This window comes from Pantherophis guttatus, chromosome 1 (genome assembly GCF_059756535.1).
Source record: "Pantherophis guttatus breed Tessera chromosome 1, ASM5975653v1, whole genome shotgun sequence".
Lineage (NCBI taxonomy): Eukaryota > Metazoa > Chordata > Lepidosauria > Squamata > Colubridae > Pantherophis > Pantherophis guttatus.
Window position 1 is genome coordinate 137768272 of NC_142063.1, and position 24879 is coordinate 137793150.

The following is a 24879-nucleotide window of genomic DNA, read 5'->3' on the forward strand; positions in this document are numbered from 1 at the left end:
TGTAACCGGTAACAGACTTATGCTGATCAGGACTGAACAAGGGTTTAGAACTTTGTTTATAGATAAGAGATGAGATATGAGAAGAAGAGATCATTCATTATATTTTAAGAGAAAATAACTTACTAACATTGTTTATACTTGTGATGACGGGGGAAGTATTTTTTTATATATTTAATATGATCTTTTGTCTCCTTTCTTTCTTTTGTCTTTTCTGGACTTTTCTTTTTTTTCTTTCATTTTTAATGTGTATTAGTTTTTATCTTTTAATTGTAATGTTGTTGTTGTTGTTGTTGTTGTTGTTCTAATTATTATTATTATTATTATTATTATTATTATTATTATTATTATTATTAAATTATCCTTATTTCGAGTTTGTATTTCAGTCTATAAATTGTCCACCCACTAATTCTTTTTTCTGGTGTGCTATGGCAAATTAATCCACATATGTACATCATTCCTTTGTATTGAATCTGCAATTATTTTTAGATGAATGAGGTTACAGTCTCCATGGAATTAGTAACCCTATATAATTAGAGTGCCCATCACCCAGAGAATTATAACCATGCTCAACTGAATAAGGTCTTACCCTCACTGCCAACTTCCCCCATTAATACAAGGAAGTCAGGATAAAAAGATGGGAGTATAAAATAAATTCCCATCTCCCTTCTATATGTTCCATTACCTGTAAAGTGAAATGAGATCCTGGCTAAATATCTATCATCATTGCATTCATGTATTAATTTGTGAAGGAAATCTTTGTCAATGGGAGTATTTCTTTATTCCAGGAAGAAATAATTATCCCCCAGCTTAATTAACTATCTATGAGTTCTAGATCACATTCCTGAAATAAATCAACACATCTCTATTATTTCTAAAGTCATTTTCATGTGCATTTCATAATTCCTCTTGCCATTATTAAAACATATGCACAGTAGATTCAAATAAATATACCACAGTACCTCTAAAGAAATAAAGACATGCTAGCTAATCTTTTATATATATATTGAACTTTCTGCCTTCTTTCTCTATTAATTTCTCTCCATCTCTTCCTCAACTTTTTCTTCACTGGAAAGGTACAGAAAGGGCAGCACTGAAAAAAAACCTCACAAACAAATGATGGATATTTATTGAGGCAGAAGAGATAGCAAGTGCTGTAAGGCCATTTCATGTTCAGTAATCTCATGTCATCCATCTGTGAAATGGCTGAAAAGATAACTTGAATTATCTTGGAGGGACTGTGATGAAACTATTTTAACAGATGGTTCCCAGCACAGCAGACATACGTCTAATGTGGTCAGGTTCAGATGTACTAATCTTAATTTCTGAACTCTGTTCTTATGCCCTAAGACCAAGGGGAAAGATATAATGAAGGCAAGAATCAACTCTAATGCCTACTTTTTGCCACTTTTAAATTTGCATCAATACAGTATTGCAATTTCTGGTTATTTCCAGCTTCTGTTGGATAAACTGACCTCCCAAATTTTGTGCCTTCCAAGATTCCCATGTTGTATTTTCCATCTTGGCCAAGGCCCGTCCTTACTAAGTTCAATGGCAATATTAGTCCAATATCTGGAGCTCACTAGGTTTGAAAATTTAGACTAAATTACACAGGCTAGGAATAACAAAGAAATCTCAGTTTGGATGAATAGAAACTTTCTCCAACTCAAATTTTAGCTAGAGGAAAATAATTTCCTTGTCAATATCCTGAAATGTACAGTGTAACTATACAAGATAACAAAGGAGAAGATGAATAAACCACATGTTTATTGCAAAAATGATGCTACAGGGTGGAGAGAATATAGAATAGAATATTCTTCATATTAATTATATTACTTAATATGAACTAATTTATGAACTTAATTGAAAGTCATATAATCTCAGTATGGAACAATACATATATAGAAACAAGGATGATACAATGTTTTTATTTTAAAACAATGACCCCCGAGAAGTTTGAATGGCATAAACATTAGTACCTTGAACAAGGGTTTTAAAATTCTCAGGGGCTCATGAAGAATATGCATTATGTAGCATATGTGTTGCCCAACATGTTTCAAAGTATCAGCTGTTCATATGCTTTTGTGTTTACATTTAAAAACTCGCTAATAAAAACAAACAATATTATAAATGAATCTTTTATAGCCCATTGCTTGAATATTTGAATTTTAAAGTGTCTATTAAGCCAAAAGGCATATTTTATTCTTAAAGACAGTCTACGAGTTTATGCAACAACGTACCATTCAGCCAACCTGCATTCTTTGATGTTGATGATGTTATGTACATAACATAGATATGTTGCATATATACACATAACATGCATAGATAGTTCAGCTCGATCATTATAAGACCTGAATCAAGCTCTGACCATAGTGAGACATAAATTCTACAATTTTACTTTAGACAATTTTTTAGACTTTGATCTGCTGTGATCAGATTCCTTCTTAGTTACTGATACCAGTCCTGGCTTCCACATTTTAAGCATGATTCGGAGAAATTAAAATAGGATTAGAGAAGGGAAAGGAAAGTTTTCCTAGAAATCAAGTTTTATAAAAAGAAATGCAAGAAGATGAGCAGTGCGACGTCCCTTTTCTAATACCTGAGAAGATATTGCTTAAGGAAGAAGGTCTTCAACTGTACCTTCTTGTTCTAGACACAGATTAATAGATTTAAGTTAGAGGAAAATCTGTTTTGACACTTAGGAAAAAAAATGCTAACAATAAGAGTAATTTGACAATGGAACCAATTGCCCAGACAGATGGTATGGTTCCCAATGCATTCAGGTGGAAGCTAAATAGGCATTATGCCATCAGAAATAACAGTGGAATAGTGGAATGAATAAACATTGTGCATCAACTTCTTTATTACAGATAATCAAAGAAGGCTATCTTCTAAAGGCTAAAATTGCAGATGAAGGCAAGAAGCTAAGGTAGGTGACATTAAATAATTCTAATAGAAACAGAAGTGCAAAGTAATATGTTATTTGACTTGGGATTCAGAGAACAGGCAATCATCAGGCTTTGTCTTCAGATCAAGTTCATTTTTCCCAATAATTTTCTTCAAAAGTTCAAAGAACTGTAAATTATGCCTCTACTTCCCCCCAAAACTTTTTAAACACCAGATCTTCCATAATCTCATTATCAAGTTGCCATTTTTAATGTAAAGAAGAAACAAGAACCTTTATCTGATTCTATGGATGATGCAACTTTGTTCCTTAATTTGAGTCTTGCTCTACAGTCTTGAATTTTAATTTTATCCATCATTATTCCATTGGGGGGGGGAATTGAAGTGTAAGCCTGGAATAATGTCCCTAGAAAGCAGAAATGGAGAACATACTGAAGCTCTCTATAATTTGTGGTGTTAGGGAAAGAAAAACTTTATTAGGAAGAGAGAAGTTGTCTGTGTGCCATTCCTGTTTCCACTTCAGCCTGAGAACTTAAAACTCTTTGTGATGTTCATGATTATTCCTCTACCTAAATCAGTGGTTCCCAACCTATTTTTGGCCATGCCCCACCTAAGCATCTCTAAAATCTTGATTCCCCCCCACCCCCGGGTGACATATAATTCTTACTTTACTCAAAAAATGAACTTTACTCACGTGGAGGAAGCCTAAAAGGCCATTAACTTGGTTTAAACAAGGTTCAAATTGCCCCCATTAAAAATCAAATTGCCCCCTCTGTGGGGCGTGGGCCCCACATTGGGAACCACTGGCCTAAATCCTAATTTTAGGGGAGGAGAAATGGTTGCTTACCCAACCAGAGCGGGAAATATCATCTCCGAATGGTGATATTTGAATATGGAAAATGCATCAGGAGATTTCGGGGATAGAATAATAGATATTAGAGCAACTGAAATTTCAACTCTTTTATGGCTCGTTTCTCACATCTGTATTTCCTGATAGCAATTTTGACATCCACAGGCAATTCAGATGCTCATTGGCTGAGATAATATAGTCTCCTGGATGTATCAACTCAGTTTTAACCGGAGGGTGAAACCTTGCTCTTTTTCAAAGGGCCACATTCTGATGTGGAACTTTAGATGAAAAGTCTTTTAAGTGAACTGTTGAATAAGTTAAAAAATCTTGTAAGAAGACTATACCCTTATAGCAGTGGTGGGCTGCTACCTGTTTGGACCGGTTTGGGTGAACCGGTAGTTCCGACCAGTGGCTCGGCCCGCCCACCCACCCTGGCGCTATCACGTCCTATATAATTGCCGGTTTTTCGTTGCTACGTGCAAGCACTCACATTTTTGGTTCTGGGCAAACTGGTTGTTACAGTATGTGATGCCCACATCTGCCTTATAATAGTGATAAATACAGTCACCAAGCAGATGGGCCTGCCCACATATCTCAGTTGCTTTTAATTAGTGCTGTCCCAATATGGATTTTCTAACGCTGAAGAACTCTGGTCTTTTTGCATTTTTTCAAAGAGCTGTTATCATATTTATCTTTTATTTATATAGATTGTACTTTTATCCCATTCTTCAGCCGAAGGAAACCCAGGGTGGAGCTTGTGACCAATACTTTGTTTTCTGTGCAATATGTTCCGAGAGGCAGAGGAAAACACCACAATATACATCATAGTGGATCAAAGAATTAAACACCAGTTACCAATTCAGCTCCACTAAGGATCCAAATGTACCAAAATATACTGTGTTTCCCCAAAAATAAGACCCTGTCTTATATTTTTTTGAATCCCGAAATAAGCGCTTGGCCTGATTTTTGGGGAGGTCTTATTATTTTGAGGCGCATGGAGGAAACCAGAGGAAATGGCGGGGACCAACTGCTCATGCGTTTAAATATTTTTGGGGAGGGCTTATTTTCAGAGGGGGGGCTTATTTTAGTGCATGTGCTCAAAAGCCCAATTGGGCTTATTATCAAGGGATGTCTTATTTTAGGGGAAACAGGGTAATCAGAAGACATTTATGTTATGTTTTTTAAATATACATCTGTCATGGTTTAAGTTTGCCCTATACATGCACACCTATGAAGACAAAAATAAGAGGTCTAAAATGTAGGAAAAAAGTGTTTCCCTCTCCTTCAATTATCACTTCCTATTATTAAGGTGAAATTCAGGAAAGTTGGAAGTGCCAACATTCTTCTGCTAAACTTGGAATTGTCGGGTGAAACTTTAAAAATCTGTATCTTTAAGGAAATAGAGCAATATAAACCACATTGATCTTATAATGTGCTGCCATCAGGTGTCCATTTCCTAGAATGCAAATATAATGACCAAAGGAAGACTGCTCTGGAAAGTCATTGATTTCAATTTTAAAAAGTAGCTCGAACTCTGAAGCTGTATCTCACGCAGCTGTGAGGTCAATGTTTTATCACTGTATGTAACAATTTTATGGTTTGGATGGGTTAAATATGACTGCTGCAGGATTTTTTATTTTTTGCATCATTTTTCTGTTGCTTTCTGAATGATGTCTCCTAATGTTTTGATACCTAGGTTTCTAACCAAATTCCAAAACTGATTGTTGTTCTCTCTCTCTCTATTATTTGCTGCCAATTGAATGGCTGCTGTCATTCACCCATCTGTACCTGTGTAAAACTGCTTTGGCTGAACTGTTTTCTCTTGATGGAGAAAATGATAATTATATTTATTTATATTTTTATATTATATTTTGTGCATTTTTCAGAGTGCTCTAGGCCTGTAGATAATTTTAATACAATTTTATGCCTTCATGATGCGGTGACTTTATCTCTGACCAGTGGGCCTAAGGCACAGTATGCAAGAGAAAGCAAAGAAAACTGAACATAAGTTACATGAAAAACTGAAGTGTTTAATAAGAGGCACAGTAACTATAAGCATAATTGGAAAAGAAATAATATTTGGAAATCATCATCCAATCTTCCCTAAATTGGGAAAACCAAATAAAAATTTTCATAATTTGACCCTTAAGGCTATCTAATGGAATGCTTTGTTTTCCTGTGTGCCTAGACAGTTAATTTAGTTTCTACAATTATAAAGTTTTGTAAGGGAAAAGTATTGAGTCTTTTGCTGAATGGCACATCGGTCTCTGCATAACGGCTCTGAGAACTGTACAAGAAACCTGGATTAAATAAATATGCAACTGTTACTGGATACCCACTTTTCTGGAATGGTATAGGGTCTCCTGCTTGAGCAGAGGATTGGATTAGAAGACCTCCAAAGTCTTGTTAAGTACTACTCTTCTACATTCCTTGAGTTATATGTGGAACAACTTGCCTCCAGAAGTTGTGAATGTTCCAACACTGGAAGTTTTTAAGAAGAGGTTGGCTAAAAGGTTAAGAAGAGCCTTGGTGGTACAGGGGTTTAAGGCACCCTGTTATTAAGCTTTTTAACACCAGCTGCCTGCAATTACTGCAGGGTTCGAATCTCGCCAAGGCTCAAGGTTGACTCAGCCTTCCATCCTTTCTAAGGTAGGTGAAATGAGGACCCAGTTTGTGGGGGCAATAAGCTGACTTTGTATAAATATACAAAAAGATGAAGGCTATTGCTGAGCACATTGTAAGCCGCCCTGAGTCTTCGGAGAAGGGCGGCATATAAATCAAATTAAAGTAAAGTAAAGTAAAGTAAAGTAAAAGGCTAACCATTTGTCTGAAGTAGTGTAGGGTTTCCTGCCTAAGCAGGGGGTTGGACTAGAAGACCTCCAAGGTCCCTTCCAACTCTGTTATTCTGTTCTATTGTATTCTATTGTATTCTATTGTATTCTATTGTATTCTATTCTATTCTATTCTATTCTATTCTATTCTATTCTATTCTATTCTATGTCAAATTTTCTGCTTCCTCTATAGAGGCATGTTTGAAAATTTGGCAGATATTGGCTAAAACTAAACTGCATGGGAGGCTCTGTTCACCTGTACCCCACCCCACTTCTTGTCATTGTCAAATTTATTCCTTCCTTGGAAAAAAAGCATAGAAAATACTTAAGTAATTGTTGCTTCTCAGGCTCAATTCAATATGAGAAAATCTCTTTCGAGTTCAAGCAGTGTGTGTGATTTACTAAAACACTGCACTGTAACTCCCCTCTATGGTAAGGACAATATATGAAGAAAATCTTTTCTCCTAGTCAGTTCTTTCAAATATTGTTTTACGCATAATGGCATTTTCGTTTGCTAGGCTTAATGCCATGCCATCTATGGTTCAATGTCACTTTACAAACTAACTGTGTCCTCTTTGGAGGAATCAGATCAATTAGCTAACAGAATTACAGAGTTGGAAGAGACCTCGGAGGTCTTCTAGCAGGAAACTCTATACCATTTCAGACAAAACGTTATTCAATCTATTTTTAAAAACCTCCAGTGAGTACCGACAACTTCTGAAGGCAAGCCGTTCCACTGATTAATTGTTCTCACTGTCAGGAAATTTCCCCTTAGTTGCAGGTTGGTTCTCTCCTTGATTAGTTTCCATCCATTGCTTCTTGTCCTGCCTTCAGGTACTTTGGAGAATAGGTTGAACTCTGCTTTTTTGCGACAGCTCCTTAAATATTGGAACACTGCTATCGTGTCACTTCTTCTCATTAAACCAGACATACCCGATTCCAGCACCCGTTCTTCATATGTTTTCCTTCCAGTCCTCTAATCATTTTTGTTGCTCTTCTCTGCGCTCTTCTTAGAGTCCCAACATAATTTTTTTATTGTGGAGACCAAAATTGGAGGCAATATTCCTCATGTTTTGCTGCATTGATTTATGCATTAATCTTGGCACCCTTCCCTTCTTCTTCCTTCTCCTTCTGTTCCTCTTCCTTGTCCTTCTCTTTTTCTTCCTTCTCCTTCTCCTCCTAATCCTTATCAGCTTCTCCCGTGTATATTTTTTGCCCTCAATTTATTTAATAAATATATTTGTCTGCTACTTCTTTGAGTCATAAACACTGTGGAATGCTAATCTATGAAAGCAGTTATGATTCTTACAACAATATCATGAGTTTAATTGACAGATTTCTTTATATATTGCATTTAAGGAAAAACTGGACTTCTTCTCGGATTGTTCTCACTGGACGGAAAATAGAATTCTATAAGGAATCCAAACAGCCAGCTGTGCCCAATCTGGTAAGCAGTAATCTTTCTCATGTCTCATCTTTTCAGAAGTGCTATTGAAAAAAAGTTTGGCGTGATGGGAAAAAAATGCAGAGTTGCTAAGCCTCAGACTTCTGAGAGCAGATGTAAGAAAATGGCTCAATAAACTTTTAATCAGATGAGAGAGGAAGGGAAATAGAACTCAGCGTATCTTTTATTAAGAGGTGCTTTTTGAGAATAATTGCAAAGTGAGACGGATGGTGAGTGGCTCTCTCGTAATGCGGAGGTAACGCTTTAAATTAAGGTGCCAGTTATAAATGCTTTATTCTTATTTATGAAATGATCTCTAAATGCAACTACTTCCTCAAATAATGTATTATAAAGTATGTTATAAAATGCATTAGTAATAAATGCTTAACAGATGATGCGATGAGAATCTGTTACAAAGAATATTATAAGATGTAAATTGTATTAAACCCTGTGTTTGCATCTTTAATACATGAATTTAAGTTGCTATTGAGCTTGCTATAAAGTGGCTTGCATATCATAAATAATAATAAAGTAGTTATAAATTGCACCTTAATACAGGGTGTTACCAAAGAGCAAAACAGTGTAACTTAGCAAAGTGATTTTTATCTTCATATAAATTTGACATTTTCTGTTTCTGCCTAACATTTTCTGAATGTGCCTTATGATTCTATCTAATAGACTTAATGCATCTCTAAGCAGAATTCACGGTGCTTCATTTTTTTAATATACCTCAAGGAGAGGCTGCTTTCTGCCTTTGCAGAAACATTGTGGAAATAACTGTGGCCTGTTTCCTTTCCAGGCTAGAATGAATGTCTTTTTCTCTGGGTTCCAAAAAGAAGAACAATCCAGATTTTTTTTTTTTTTAAAGAGTATAATTAGCTATTAGCAACTAAAATTAGAAGGCGGAAAAATGAGAGGGGGGGGGAAGAGAAAAAAAGAAAAATATGGGGGAAAGAAAGAGAAGGGAGCTAATAGAATGTTTTTAAATGGTTTTTCTTTTATTTTTTCACCTTTTTCGCCTTTTTAATCCTTTTATAGCCATCATATGGTTTAATTTCACTTCTAATGTAATGTTTATTTTAAAAATGAGTAGGTATTCACTTTCTTTTTGTTTGTTTTAACTTTTCTGTTTATTTAATTTATGAAAATGTGAATAAGAACAGCAATCCAGAAACGTATTCAACTATACAGTAGATAAAATGAGGAAATAGAGGTTAAATGGTTATAATTTTAAACAAAATCGGTAACAAAATATGGATTAATTGGAAATGGTTTTGAATGTGATGCTCAAGGATCCACAAATTATTTTTGGGCTCCCTTGCCCTTTCTTTCTTTCTTTCTTTCTTTCTTTCTTTCTTTCTTTCTTTCTTTCTTTCTTTCTTTCTTTCTTTCTTTCTTTCTCTTTCTCTCCTTTCTTTCTCTCTTTCTCTCCCTCTCTCTCTCCTTTCTTTCTTTCTTTTTTCTTTCTTTCTTTCTTTCTTTCTTTCTTTCTTTCTTTCTTTCTTTCTTTCTTTCTTTCTTTCTTTCTTGAGGAGGCAAGGTTGAATCATCAATTTTATTTGTGGAAGTTTCAAAATCATTCAGGAAATAAGGAGCAAAAAGCATGCATTAATTTGGCCTTTACTTTGGCAAATCAAAACAAACAAGAAAAATTAGCAATTTTGCTCCTGAATTTCTGTAATGCCACTTTGGACTATTCTCAGGACCACAAAGACTGTGGCCTTGTTACATAAAAAATATGTTTGATTGGTTCCATTCTTCCCACCTCCAACTTCTCTGATGTACCAGTGCAAATTTGACCTCATTATGTGATATCATAAAGCCAATTGAGAGATAAGATACAGGTAGTCCTTGATTTACGATCAAGGGGGGTGGGGCGGGATCAAGTCCCATTTACAATTGGGACTGGAACCTCTATCGTTAAGCAAGATGGTTATTAATTGAGTTGTATCCAATTTTACAATATTTTTGCTGCAATCATTAAATTAATCACATGGTTGTTGAGTGACCCTGGCTTCCCCCACTGACTTTGCTTATCAGAAGTCAGCTAGAAAGTTTGCAAATATAACCCCAGGACATTGCAACCGTCATATATACATGCCAGTTTCCAAGCTCCTGAATTTTGATCGTATGACCATGGGACTGCTATGATGGTTGTAAGTATGGGCACTGATTGTAAATCATATTTTTCAACACCCTTGTAACTTCAGTCATTAAATGAATGGTTGTAATTTGAGGATGACCTGTCATTCTTACCCCAGAATCAGTATTATACTCATTTTAAATCAACTCTCTTTGGTATTTTCCACATATGCACTGGAAAATCCATAATAAAATATTTTATAAAAATGACTTACTTTTCAGACATACTGTATATCTTGCAAAAACAAAAGGATCAGAGAATCAGATCATTTAGTTGAAAATGATTAACCAGATACATTTACAAACTATGTATTGTATTTTATATATTTGCCTTTGATGAAAACATAATATATAAATAAGTTCACTTTTTGTCTTCTATTTATGATATCCAGCTATCATGTTCAGATATTGATGGAGAAGGAATACACCAATATTACAATCCCAATTTTGTTTCGACAGAAGTGCGAATTAATTGTTATTCCCTAGATTTATCTAATAGAGATAGTCCTCAACTGAAAATCACATTTGATCCCAAAATCTCCATTGCTCTGCAAGGCAGTTGTTAAGTGAATTTTGCTCCATTTTATGACCTTTCTTGCCGTAGTTGTTAAGTGAATCATTGCAGTTGTTAAGTTACTAACATTGTTGTTAAATGAATCTGGCTCCCCTAGTGACTTTGCTTGTCAGAAGGCTGCAAAAGCTGATAATATCTTTTATCAGGGGCTTTTTATGAGGTTTGCCTGATCCGCCAGTTGCGTCCCTTTCTGGATCAGGATGCCTTACGCACGGTCACTCATGCTCTCGTCACGTCCCGCCTGGACTACTGTAATGCTCTCTACATGGGGCTCCCCTTGAAGAGCACCCGGAGGCTCCAACTGGTCCAGAATGTGGCCGTGCGGGTGGTTATGGGGGCGTCTCGGCGCTCCCATGTAACACCTCTCCTGCGCGAGCTGCACTGGCTTCCGGTGGTCTTCCGGATGTGCTTCAAGGTATTGGTTACCACCTTTAGAGCGCTCCATGGCTTAGGACCCGGGTATTTATGAGACCGCCTTCTGCCAACGATAGCCTTCCACCGACCAGTACTCTCCCACAGAGAGGGGCTCCTCAGGGTGCCGTCGGTCAAACAATGCCAACTGGCAGCCCCCAGGGGGAGAGCCTTTTCTGTGGGGGCACCTACCCACTGGAATGAGCTGCCCCCGGAGATACGGCGGATCCCGGATCTACACACCTTTCGTCGTGCCCTAAAGATGTTTTTATTCCAATAAACTGGGCTGGCCTAACTCTTTTAAATTGTTTTAATCTTTAAACTGTTTAATTATGGGTTTTAATACAGGGATGTTTTTAATTGTGGGCCAAATTAATTTAATTGGATTTTAATATTGTTTTTAAGTTTTGTATTTCTGTGTTTTATCTGTTGACTGTTAACCGCCCCGAGTCCTTCGGGAGAAGGGCGGTATATAAATATAAATAATAAATAAATAAATAAATAAATAAATAAATAAATAAAAAATAATATGACCCAGGGACACTGTTATCGTCATAAATACATGCCAGTTGTCAAGGGCCCAAGTTTTAATCATGTGAAAAATAGTCATGTCACTTTTTCAGTTCCATTGTAATTTCATGTGGTCATTAAAGAAATGGTTGTAAGAGGACTACCTGTACAGGTGAATGCAATATTGAAACAATACACTTCAGTATACCCGTGTTTCCCTGAAAATAAGACCCTGTCTTATTTTTTTTGAACCCCGAAATAAGTGCTTGGCCTTATTTTCAGGGAGGTCTTATTATTTTGGGGCGCATGGTGCAAGATGGGGCTCCTCTTCCCGTCTTACCTGATTTCCAGCTCCACGTTTAGATATTTTTGGGGAGGGCTTATTATCAGGGGATGTCTTATTTTCAGGGAAACAGCATAGTAGCATCTATCAATAAAAACTGTCCCATTTTCAATATGTCAGAATTGGAATTTCAATATATGGTATAGCCTCAGCTACTTCCAGCTATATCAAGCAGAATTTGGAAGAGTGATTTACGTTGTTGTAGAGAAAAAAAAATAGCTATTAGATTGGGGAAGTAAAGGGATATACAGAAAAACACACAAGATTTTATTTCATTATTGTAGTTTCCTTAGCAGAACAGAAATAAATGTACATCGTACTCAGCCAACAGTAAATAAAACAATGACCAAACATTTCTGCACTATAGAGGTTAGCCTAGCTGTTTCATTACATTGTTTTATTAATGGGTGAATTCTCCCATTGTCGAAGTATGTCTGTTAATAATGTAATAAGATTTTTTTTTTAACCGTTACAGGCATAGCGGGGGAAAAACAGTTTTCTAGCAAAGGAACTCTGGAGAAAAGCTTATTTGCTTTTGATGCAGATTAATGTAATTTTTTTTTTTGAAAAACAAAAACAACAACACAATCCTGCCATAATTTTTTGATAGCACAAAGGAAATAAACGTAGACTTCTGATCTGATTAAAAAATTGTTTACCAATTTTACTTTTAAGAATGGTTTATTTTGGAGAATGAAAGAATCCAGCCATTAACTCAACAATGTAATGAAGTCAATGTTCATTCGTTGCAGTATGAATTTAATAACGTAACAATTTTACCAAGAAAATGATGTGATTTTCCATAAAGATGGATATACTCTGCTTACAAATACATTAATTCATTAATTCTTGATTAAAGGCTATGGTATAAATACAAGGTATGAAGCAAAACTAAATCCACGCAGAGTTCTATTTTCAGACTGCATTCCTGTAACTCTTGCTTTATTGAGAATAGGTATTTTGTCAGGTGGAACATTTAACGTTTGTAGGTACAGGAATACAATGCCGGTTTTAGTTAACAGGACAGAATTTTTTGGGGACTGTTATAAATTGATTTAATTATTTAATTAATGGCCACCCACTCCTCACCATGTGGCTGGGTTGTTAACAAACAACTAAAAGCGTCAACAAGATAACAGAAGTATCAATTAAAAGATATATCTCCATCTCATGCATTCCTAATGAATAAAACCATTTTGAAATGAGCTCCTCCTACTCCTGGCTCAGGGTTTGGGAGAAGACTCACGGAGCAAGCGCAGCTACAGAAAAGGCACACCTCCTAGGTCCTACTGAATAGCACTGTTTAATCCAAAGTACATGGAGCACACTAACCTTTAGGAAATGGGCCATAATAATTGGAGAAATTGCATGCCTTTCAGTGCCTAAGATGTAGGTAAATAGGTAGGTAGATAGCAGGAACATTTTATTTTACAGGTAATTGCAACAGTTCATTTAGAGCAGGGGTACTAAACACAATTTCATTGAGGGCCGTATCAGGGTTGCGTTTGACCTCGGAGGGGGGAAGGTGGAGTGGGCGTGGCCAGGGTGGGTATGGCCAGCTCATCATCTTGTCTGGAGTGCCTGTGGTGACCAATCACTGGCAGAGGCACCGCAGGCCAGTCCTTCACTGTTTCCAAAGGCGGCCCCATGGGCCAGATCTAAGCACCCCATGGGCCGGATCTGGCCCCCAGGCCTTGAGTTTGACACCCCTGATTTAGAGACTGTCCAAAGCGACAACAGCACTGAAAAAGTGACTTAAGATCATTTTTCTACATCTATGACCATTGCAGCATCCCCATGGTCACATGATCAAAATTTGGATGCTTAAGTACTTTTGTTTCTACTGGAAACTGCTTCTGGACTTTGTGCTTAACATGGAAAAAAATGAAACTTTGATTTTGGGTTTTACCGATTAGATAGATTTGTTGATATAGAAATAGCTAGTTTATACTACTATGTAAAAGTAAAAAGTTGAGGTTGGATGTTACTATCTTATTTTAGGGTGTCAGATGTCAATGCCTTTTCTTTCTTTTTCCCTTCTTTTCTGCACTGTTCCCTTTCCCTTTCCCTCCTCTATTTTTCCTACTGTTTGTTTTCATATTTTTTGTATTTTGTATTGTAAACAAATAAAAAAAGATAGAAATAAAATAAAAAATTGGATGATTGGCAACTACAGTGGTCTAAAGCACCCTGTTATTAAGACCAGCTGCCTGCAATTACTGCAGGTTCGAATCTCGCCAGGCTCAAGGTTGACTCAGCCTTCCATCCTTTCTAAGGTAGGTAAATTGAGGACCCAGTTGTGGGGGCAATAAGCTGACTTTGTATAAATATACAAAAGGATGAAGGCTATTGCTTAACACATTGTAAGCCGCCCTGAGTCTCCAGAGAAGGGCGGCATATAAATCAAATTAAATAAATAAATAAAATTTAAAAAAAACTGGTTCATATTCCCAGGGTCATGTGATCACCTTTTGCAACCTTCTCTAAACAAAGTCAAATAGAGAAGCCAGATTCACTTAACAACGGTGTTACTAATTTAACAACTGCAGTGATTCACTTAACAACTGTGGCAAGAGAGATCGTAAAATGGGGCAAAACTCACTTAACAACAGAAATTTTGAGTTCAATTATGGTCGTAAGTCGAGGACTACCTGTATACTGATTTGAAGGAAACATTTTCAACTGAGCATTCTTAACTTTATCACAGGCTGACCTTTCTCTGTTATAAAATACTAGGTTGCTACGCATTGTTTGCATTTAGTTGTTAGCAATGTTCTCTGAAGACCATATCTTTTTAAGCAAATTTCCATTTTGACATGAAATGCTGGCCCACTCCGTGTTTTTAGCCTCCAGAAACTTCAGCAGATAGTAGCAAAACTCACGCTATTAGTCCTTGTGCAAACTAATTTGCTGGACAAAAATGCTTTCTTACATCCCTATTCACAAGAACAGGACTTAAATGTAATGGACACTTTTATCAGTTTACAAGAACTGTTCTTCCAAGGGTTTTGATAGAACATAATTGGCCTGACTGGAAAATACAAAGTAAGGGCATTTATTTAGTTATTTAAAAGATTTATATGGACACTTATCTTGTAAAACAGAACTCTGGGAAGGTCACATCAACACCCCGCCCCAAACCCAGAGCCCTCCAAGAAAAAACAGCTATTCCTCATCTCTGGGCATTCATCTATGCAATCTTCTTGCTATCCCAATGTCTGGGAGAAAAGACAGTTGTTGCCCTAACTGGGAGGGCCAGTTTCATATGGTGGTTAAGGCACAAGACTAGAAAGTAAGAGATTGTGAGTTTGAATCCTGCCTTGAGCAGAAAAGCAGCCAAGTTAAAATCTTGGAATAATAGCTGCTACAAATTTAAAAAGCTACAAATGAATAAGAGCCAGCTGTGTGTGTGTGAGAGAGAGAGCCAACACTGAGAACAATTAACCAGTAGAACGGCTTGCCTTCTGGAATTGTGGGTGCTGCATCACTGGAAGTTTTTTTTTTTTAAAAGTCTGGACATTTATTTGTCTGGAATGGTATAGGGGTTGGATTAGAAGACTTGACTGTTCTGAAAAAAGTAACTTATGACTGTTTTTCACACTTATGACCGTTTCAGTATCCCTATTGTCAAATGATCAAAATTTGGACGTTTGGCAACTGGCTCATATTTATGATGGTTTCAGTGTCCCAGGGTCTTACGATCACCTTTTGTGACCTTCTGACAAGGAAGGTCAATGTTCTCACCTAGGCTCCCTTAACAAGCAGGAAGCAGGAATTGGTCCTGGCAAAAACCTGTTTTATTTACACGACTGTGAATTACGTTCATTCACAGTCAGCAAGGTTTGTCCAAACAGTTTTTCAAAGGAATATTTCTCAACATACCTTATCTTGTTTGGCAAGCTGCCACGTAACTTGTTTCCAACCGCAGTACAAGGCAAAACTTGGCACAGAGTCTCAAGAACGAACGAATTGTTTCCTGCAAAAGCCCACTCCCTGTTTGTTCCTCTTTTACTTCCTATGGGAGGGGCCAATCACCTCCAAGGTGTGGCTTTACTCCCAAGTCGACCCTGTTTTCTGAGTTGTTCTTGTTGTTGTGACCCAGGCCCAAGTAGGTATTATCAGACGCAAACAGTTCGAAACAAACAGACTTTATTAGAACAGCTGAGAATTAACTCATCTCAGCGTAGTCCAAACTAAATCAAAACAAATTCTTCATAACACAATTCTTCAGCCTTATCACCAACCTTGGTCTAATTAGACAACCTGCCAAAGGCTTTTCTTGGCAAAAGTTCAGAAACAGAAGATGCTGACAAGAAATAAATGCAGCAAGACAAGAAGCAAATCTATCAACGTTGTTTTCCGACAAAGAGCCCAAGAGCCATTGCTGGTCTTTTAAGCCTTATGGGAGGGGCCAATCATCTCTTGGCCCTAGTCCCGAGTCATTCTTTTTGCTTTAGCTGCTCTTGCCTTCTCTTCTCTTCTGGCAGCTCTTCTGGCAGCTCTTCTCATGCGTGCATTAGGAACAGGCATCTCCTGTTCCTCTGCCTCTCTGCTGTCAGCCTCTGGAGGCTCCAGAGTCTACACATCACTCCCAGATGGCCCTGGCCCCATCTCTGCCTCCGACGCAGAGCCCTCCTCTGGGCCTTCCCCAGCCTCCAGGACTGGCCCATGTTCTTCCTCAGTCTCCTCACTGTCCGACTCCACTGCCAGCTCCACAGGCTGCTGGCAGATCACAACACTTGTCTTTTGGCAGCTCTGCGCGTGCACACACTGGGAACGGGCTCCATCTGTTCCTCTGCCTTGCTGCTGTCTAACTCCTTCTCTGCCTCTGATGCAGAGCCCTCGTCCGAGCTTTCCCCAGCCCCCAGGACTGGCCCAAGTTCCTCCCCAACCTCCTCACTGTCCAGCTTCACTGGCTGCCGGCAGGCCACAACAGTCAATTGGGAACCCAGATTCACTTAACAATGGGGTTACTAACTTATCAACTTCAGTGATTCACTTAACAACTGTGGCAAGAAAGGTCATCAAATGGAGCAAAAGTCACATAACAACTGTCTCACTTAACAATGTAAATTTTGGGCTCAATGGTGGTCGTAACTTAAGGACAACCTGCAGGCAAGTTCTGTGCCCAGCCTGGGACATCACACTTTAAGGAGGATTCTGAGATATTTTGCCTAATCTCACCTTTCTCTCTTCCAAGGGAACTTTCAGAAGTTCTCCTTCCTGGGAAATGTTTTTCTGAATCCTAGTGCTGAGCCTTTGAGTCTGCTATCCTCAGCCCAAGTGTGCTGGCCCCTGTTAAAAGAAGAGTTTTGTTAAAGACATTCTATGTTAGGTATCCATGTAATTGAGAAAGTGGAAGAGTGTAAGGACAAAGCTGTTATCCCCACAGTTGCTTTAGGTAAATAAAATAAATGGATAAATGTTTAAGGAATGCTTGTTGGGTAGTTAGAAGTGTTGGTTGGGGATGTGTGTAGGATCAAATGGCAATGGGTCAGATGCAAATGACAAAGTAACTATAGGGAGAGTGAGTGACCTATGGCTTTGGTATGAACTAAGTATAGCTCATAAAATCATCTGCTACAATGTCCTGCCTGTCAGTGACTACTTCAGCTTCAACCATAACAATACATGAGCACACAATAGTTACAAATTTAAAGTGAACCATTCCAAACTTGATTGCAGAAAATATGACTTCAGCAACAGAGTGGTCAATGCCTGGAATGCACTACCTGTCTCTGTGGTTTCATCCCCCAAACCCCCAAATTTTAATCTTAGACTGGCTACTGTTGACCTCACCCCATTCCTAAGAGATCAGTAAGGGGCGGGCATAAGAGCACCAGCATGCCTACCATCCCTGTCCTAATGTTTCCTCTATTTGTATCTATTTTATGTATTCAATTCATGCCTATACTTATATATATTATCTAATACGTACTCGACAAATAAATAAAATAAAATAAAAAATAAAATAAATAAAGTTGAATGGAAGAGGAAGAGTTAGGAAGTTATGGTTGAATAGGGTTCTTCTTAAAATCTTCAAGAAGAAAAGAATGAGAAGTTTAAGACAAACTGGAAGTGAAAGACAAATGTTTTTCAAAAAAACCCATGGGGAATTATACTGAATAGTATTGGGGCAAAGTAAAGTTAACTGTATTTCCTTTCTTTTTTCTCTTATTTCCTGCCTTTAATTTCTTTGGCTGACTATTTCTTACTTTTGCCTTGTACTGTTCCTAATACTGCTTACTCTGAAAGGGAATAGCCTGATTGGTAGGTATGTAGGACTTGGAAATGTTATTACTTACATCTGGCTCAATTAATTCCAGCAGGGTGAGAAACACAGAGTTAAGAGCTATGGGAAGGTACCTTTGGGAAGAAGCCTGTAGTTAAGATGACTGCTTGTACTCAGAGGCTTTAGGCTTTGGCTGAATTACAACAAGCTTAGCACATGATCATGACATGGTAGATACTTTTTTCCCTCCACAAGCAAGACTTTCAGTTGTACAAACATTGACAGAGAAAGAGGCATTCAGAACAGAAAAATAGGCTTAGCCAAACACTTGCAAAGTTTAACCTGAACTGTGTTTGCTTGCGTTTTTATAAAACGAAGTTAAATTTATGGGGTTTTTTTCTAATACAAAACTACATTATTTATGGGGGGTTGGTCACAATAAAGCTAATGTAGATGTTGCCGTTTGCTAGGAGCTACTAACCAATATTTTGGACGACTTTGTATAAGCAACCTATGAGTTGGGCAACGTATATTAAGAATCGGTTCATAGGAATTTCCGTGAAAATTTGAAGAGGGACATCCCATATGGAGAACAGGTGGCCCAGATGAATTTGATCAATTAATTCACCAAGGTCTTTGGAAGCAACAGTCAATTCATTCTCAACATTCTTTATTGATAGAAAGGGCCCAAACCCGAATGGCTGGACTTGTGTGGAGCTCAGATTGAGTGGACCAAGGAAAAATCTAGCAAAAAGAATGTCTTCCAGGTAGGACATGATTTATTTTTATCCCCTTGTTCTTTGTCAGTCAACGGTCTCCTGTTTTATTTTGTTGTTGTTCACAATCAGGATTTCTTCCCAGGGGCAGCTGTTTAATGACTATAGTACACCGAGGCAATGTTTGCATTTTCTCTGTTAAAGCAATTGGAAAGCATAATATTTTATTCAGTATTTTTTTTCCTCTCCCTCGACTAAAGTGTCTTGATGATTGAATTAACCCCAAACCCTTGAGAACCTGTTGATTTGCTGATTAATGTGCTACACGCAATTTGTTTATAAAAGTTGGGAGGTAATTTGTTTTGGGTTTAAAAACTGGGATCCTTGACCTAATGAACTTCTGTAAACAGAACTTTCACATGCTGCTTACACAAGTTGTACTCCCAACTGAATGGAATTTGACTGTTTATTTTTGTGATTTCTCAGGGCTTTAATGACAGGCTAGGGGGCAAAGTGATGGGGAAGGAAAAATAGCTACATTTTTTTCAAAGTTAATTCAAAGAGCACTGCCTTTTCTTCAAAGGCAAATGATTTCAATGATTACAAAGAATTTAACCAAGTTATTTTCTGATAATATTTAACAGGTTAATTATGGTGGAAGTAACTTCCAAGTAACAATTATGTGGATTACAGCCTTATAGTACAATCCGTGATAACTCAGAAATCTCATTGGAATAGGGTTACAACCTCAGATGTCTGTGCTGATTTCATGATAGGAGAAAATCAGTAGAATGTGGTGTCATGGAATCCTTCTTAAGGAGAATAGATTCTATAAGGTTCATGTGGCTAGCTTGAGTTATTTCGTTAGGAGATAGGGGGCAAATAAATTCAATGAATAAATAAAATAATTTGAATGGCACAGGTCAAGCTTGTAGACTTCTGAAAGTTTTCCACAGAACCTTAGAAGTAAATTCTTGTGCCCTGTGGAAGACAAATGGTCACTTCCACAAAAATGCTATGACCATCTGTGAATGTTGTCATGTTTTTGTAGCAACATGCATCTCCCCTCCATGGCCATGAATAAAAGCCGTATCATACCAAGAGGTCCATTTACAATTGATATGACAGTTTTTCCCCCTCTATTATCTTCCAATTCCAATCTATGAATCATATCTTGTTATTTTCTCCAATTGTTTTCCATCAATTCAGTTGTCTCCAGATATTGCCAAAACAATACACCACATCATCTTCTTTTCTATAATGGTAATGACTGGTGTATTTTTTTTACCCTAAGTACCTATCAATTTGAATTTTGAAATCCTACAAAAGTTTGATCTTATTTTTGCAACTTTTTCAGACACTTGGTCCTATTGTTGTTGTTATATTGTTGTTATGCTTTTATTCATCAAGAAACAACACAGTAGAAAGAACAAACAAAAATATATCACATATTACTGGTGTTTAGAAATTCTAGTAATATCCTAAGATGTAATGTGCCTAACAAGATGGCTCATATTGTATTATATTCACATTTTTGTAAATCCACAGTTGATATTCCTATGACTACAAGGATGATTTTGCAAGATCTTTTCTATAATCTCTCCATTTGGATTGTTCAGTTTTTATGTATTGTAACTTTTTTCAATTCTTTGTCCTTGATTGTACTGTCTCTGGAGATTGCCACGTGTAGGAGAATTAATCTGAGTGAGATTGGCAATTAACAGGTCTATAAATACTACCATTTTGGTGCATCAAGTAATTATATAAACCATAGTTTTTTTTATTTTATTAAACTTTTATAAAGGCTTTATTTGCTGCTGTTACATTGAATGTTTTTTTTATATATATAATGCCTCCTATTGAACTGCAAAAAATATCCTTCTGGATGGGGTCAGCCTGTAACAATTGCCAATTCCTGGTTTTGGCACCATTATTTTCTTTTATATATTTTACACGAATGGGTTTGTCTCCAGTTATCTAAATAATTTCCAATAATTCATTCTTATGGTTAGTTTTTGCTTCTACTGTTAGGGGTGGGGTGTTTTTTTTTCTTTTGGAAACTAGGATGAGCATTTTCTTTCCTTGCATTGTTGTACAAGTAGTCCTTGACTTAGGATCACAAGGTGGTTGATAAGTGAGTTGTGTCCAATTTTATGGCCATTTTTGCAGCAATTGTTTATTGAATCACTGCAGTTGTTAAGTGAAACACGTGGTCGTTAAGAAAACCCAGCATTCCCATTGACTTTGCTTGTCAGAAACTGGCTGGGTAGGGTGCAAGTTGTGATTGCATGACCCTGGCACGTTGCAACCATCCCAGTTGCCAAGTTGCCTGAATTTTGATCACATGACTGTGGGGATGTTGCACCAACATTTAGTGTGAGGACTGGTCTTAAGAAACTTTTTTTCAGTGCCATTGCAACGTTGAAAGGTTGAAAGTTGTGGACTATCTGTAATCATTTAGTTCATTTTTCCTTCTTCATTTATCTGTTTTACATAGTGTACACACAGCTTCCAATTTTTTTGGAAATATCAGAGCTAAATATCAGTTGGCATCACATGAACTTATTTGCAATATCATTGAGGGGTATCATTGAGTTGGAGGCAATCAATCGCCTTGAAAAATCCTGCTCCTGATGTTTATATTCCCAATTTCTTTGTCATTGAATGTTAAAAATGGTTTTCCATTTCCTCAAACCTTCTTTTATAAAATTCTGGATGATTGCGCCAGCCAAACATGCCTTTATCAAACTATGTGGAAAAGAAACAAATGCTTTTATAACCATTCCAAGTCATAACTTGTAGGTTGATTTTGTCTTCATTTGATGCATTTTTAGTATCATTTTGTGAATCGGCGACCAACCTTTAGTTTCTTGTGAATGTTTATTTGTAATTTGAAGTTGTAATTCTTAATATAATAGTTAGCCACAGAAACATTCTTTCTTCTGTCTTTTACTATTAAAGTGTTCTGTATTTTGTAGCATTTTTGAATTTTGCCTTGTGACTGCTTATTTTTGTGGACTCTAGTTTTGCAACTAGAGAGCAGTTTGGCTCCCACAGCATGCAATCCGACATCTTGTATTTAGGTCTCCATCAGAGGAATAGTGAATAAAAGGAGATTTATGTTCAAATCATATGCTTTAAACATTTCTGCTAAGTGCTAGTTTGCTCTTTGGTGTTGAGCCTGCAATTTAAGGCACAGAGGATTAAAAGGATTACAACATAATCTTAAATAATCCTAAGTGTCATTTACAGAGAGATGGTTGTATAATAACTAAATAAAACCACGTGAAGGGGTGGTGTGTTGTCAGTCTGGCACTGGAATCATATCTCCGTTGCCCTTTTGTTCCTCTCCTTCCTCGACTCCAATGCGTTTGGAAAGGCAGTCTTCATACTGTAGAAATTGTCGCAGAAGATGGTCACTGAGTCGCAAGATGGTACGCTTTGCAATCCAGGCTAATATGGTTACCAAAGCATTAATAACTCGATTAGTTTTTAAAAACCATTCCAAGGCTCAATGTTTCATATTCGTAGCACAACTGTTTCAGAAAGACCTGATTTATTTCCCTGATTTTTATCTTGCTCTTAACATGAAACTTAATCACCATTTGTTGAATTTAACATTGCAATAATAATGGGGGGGGGGATGACTGCTCGATGTATTTCATTTTAGCATCATGAAGAATATCCAACTCTACTAAGGATGTTATATGTGCAAATTATTTTATACTAAGAATTTATTCAGAGTCAACAGTGTGCTTGGCATTGGCATAACAAGCAGGAATATGATTATTCTTTTAAATCCAGAGAACCACTTATCTATGACTTTTTCTATATTCCTTTATCTGAAGATCAAAGGTGTGTAGATACCATTTATACATAGCATGAGCTGGGTCCAAGGGGTGGCCAACTATTTATGAGTCTAATGTAAGGTGACCAGATTTTAACATTGGTAAAGAGGGACATTGTGGGCGTGGCTTATTTTGTGGGCGTGGCTAGCTGGTCATGTGACTGGGTGGGCGTGGCTAGCTGGTCATGTGACCGGGTGGCCATGGCTATGTGTATAGGGTAAGGTGAACAGATTTTAACATTGGTAAGAAGGACACCATTGTGGGCGTGACTTATTGTGTGGGCGTGGCTTGGAGGCCATGTGACTGGGTGGGCGTGGCTAGCTGGTCATGTGACCGGGTGGCCATGGCTATGTGTATAGGGACTACTCAGAGGGCTGAAAAGTCATTTCTGACAGGTCCTCACACTTTTGACTGGTCCTCACACTTATGACCATCCTCACATTTATGCCCGTGCAGTATTCTTAACAACCATGTCACTCATTTCACAACTGCTTCTCTTCACCATGGTGACAAGATAGGGCAAAAACGTAAAATGTGAGGACAGTCGTAAGTTCGAGGACTGGTCAAAAGTGTGAGGACCAGTCAAAAATAACTTTTTCAGCCCTCTGAGTAGTCCATATGCACAAAAGGACTAACCAGAGGGCTGAAAAAATCATTTCTGACAGGTCCTCGCACTTTTGACTGGTCCTCACACTTATGACCATCCTCACATTTATGCCCGTGCAGCATTCTTAACAACCATGTCACTCATTTCACAACTGTTTCTCTTCACCATGATGACAAGATAGGGCAAAAATGTAAAATGTGAGGACAGTCGTAAGTTTGAGGACTGGACAAAAGTGCGAGGATCAATCAAAAATAACTTTTTCAGCCCTCTGAGTAGTCCATATGCATAAAAGGATACAGCAATAGAGAGGGATGAAGGAAGGGAAGGGAAATTAGAGTAGGAGTGAGAGTAAGAGGGGGAGGAAGAGAGGAGAAGGAGAAAGGAAGAGGAAGTAGGGAGGAGAAGAAGAGGGGGGGAAGAGAAAGTAAGAAGGAAAGAAAAGAGAGAGGTGGTAGGTTTGAGGAGAAAGATTGCGGTACAATAAAAAAGATGAAAGGGAAGAAAGCCAACCCCAAACAAATATAAAGATATTAAGATTCACTCTTCTGCGCATGCGCAAGATGGCGACTTGCCTGTGATCCCGGTAATCCTGGGGGGCGATTATGGCTCCAGGGGGCCTTTGGAGGGCTGAATTTCGATCGTTGCAGCCCTGGCCCAGCTGGAGGAGTGTTGGGACTCTCCGTTGAGGGGTCTCCGGCTTCTGTGAGTGTCCTTGAGGCTCGCGGAGACCGTAGGACGGCGAGAGCGGCCCGAAGGAGGAGGGGCGGCAGCAGACTCTCCTGGCGAAGGTAGCAGGGCCAGGATGACGGCGTCAGCGCCGCGGCGGTGGCGGCGGTACAGCACCCTCGCCGGGATCCTCGCCAGCCCAATCTGCCCTGGACATGTACTAGGGGCGGAGGGGGGGGGCGAGGTGAGGGCGGGGAGGCTGGCAGCGGCAGCGACGGCGGTGCTGGCGGCGTGGAAATGGCGGCTGCCGGGTCAGGGAAGAAGCTGCCACAGTTTGGAGCGTGGGAGCGTCGGAGAGGTTGGCAGTTGCTGGCTTGCTTTGTTGGATCTCCTGGGCGACCGTGGGGCGTTATTTGGCCCCTTGGTCGTCCCAGAGGCCTCCATGAGGATTTATGGAGGCTGGGCGAGGCTGGACGAGGCAAGCAGCATGGTCCCAAGGAAGATCCGGGAGGGGTTGGGGAGAGCTGGACTATGACTGAGGGGTTTTCCCCCCTGTGGCATTTGTTGCCTCTGCTCTCCTTTTTCACCCCCATCCCCCTGAATGTGGTGATGCCATGCCGTGTATGCCTGCTGAACAATCATCTCCGGGTCTAGATGCCATCTTGACCTCCCCGGAGGTAATGACGGTTATGATCTCCGCTGTCTGAGCCTGTCTGGACTATGTGGACTGACCTGACCCCATTCTTCCCCTCCATTGAATGGAGGTTTACATCTGGGGATTCAAGTCTTGGTGGAGTGGGTCTA

At 38.4% G+C, this 24879-nt stretch overlaps 1 protein-coding gene across 2 annotated transcripts in view; it reads left to right on the forward strand.

The window, feature by feature from the left end:
• The window catches only part of ARHGAP15 (Rho GTPase activating protein 15), a 466518-nt gene that overhangs the window by 55895 nt on the left and 385744 nt on the right, over positions 1 to 24879 (forward strand). For both annotated transcript variants that reach the window (XM_034424600.3, XM_087881819.1), the window contains 3 exons: positions 2868 to 2926; positions 7942 to 8029; positions 18919 to 19005. In XM_034424600.3, the coding sequence (XP_034280491.2) occupies positions 2868 to 2926; positions 7942 to 8029; positions 18919 to 19005 (234 nt within the window). The remainder of the gene's footprint in view (positions 1 to 2867; positions 2927 to 7941; positions 8030 to 18918; positions 19006 to 24879) is intronic.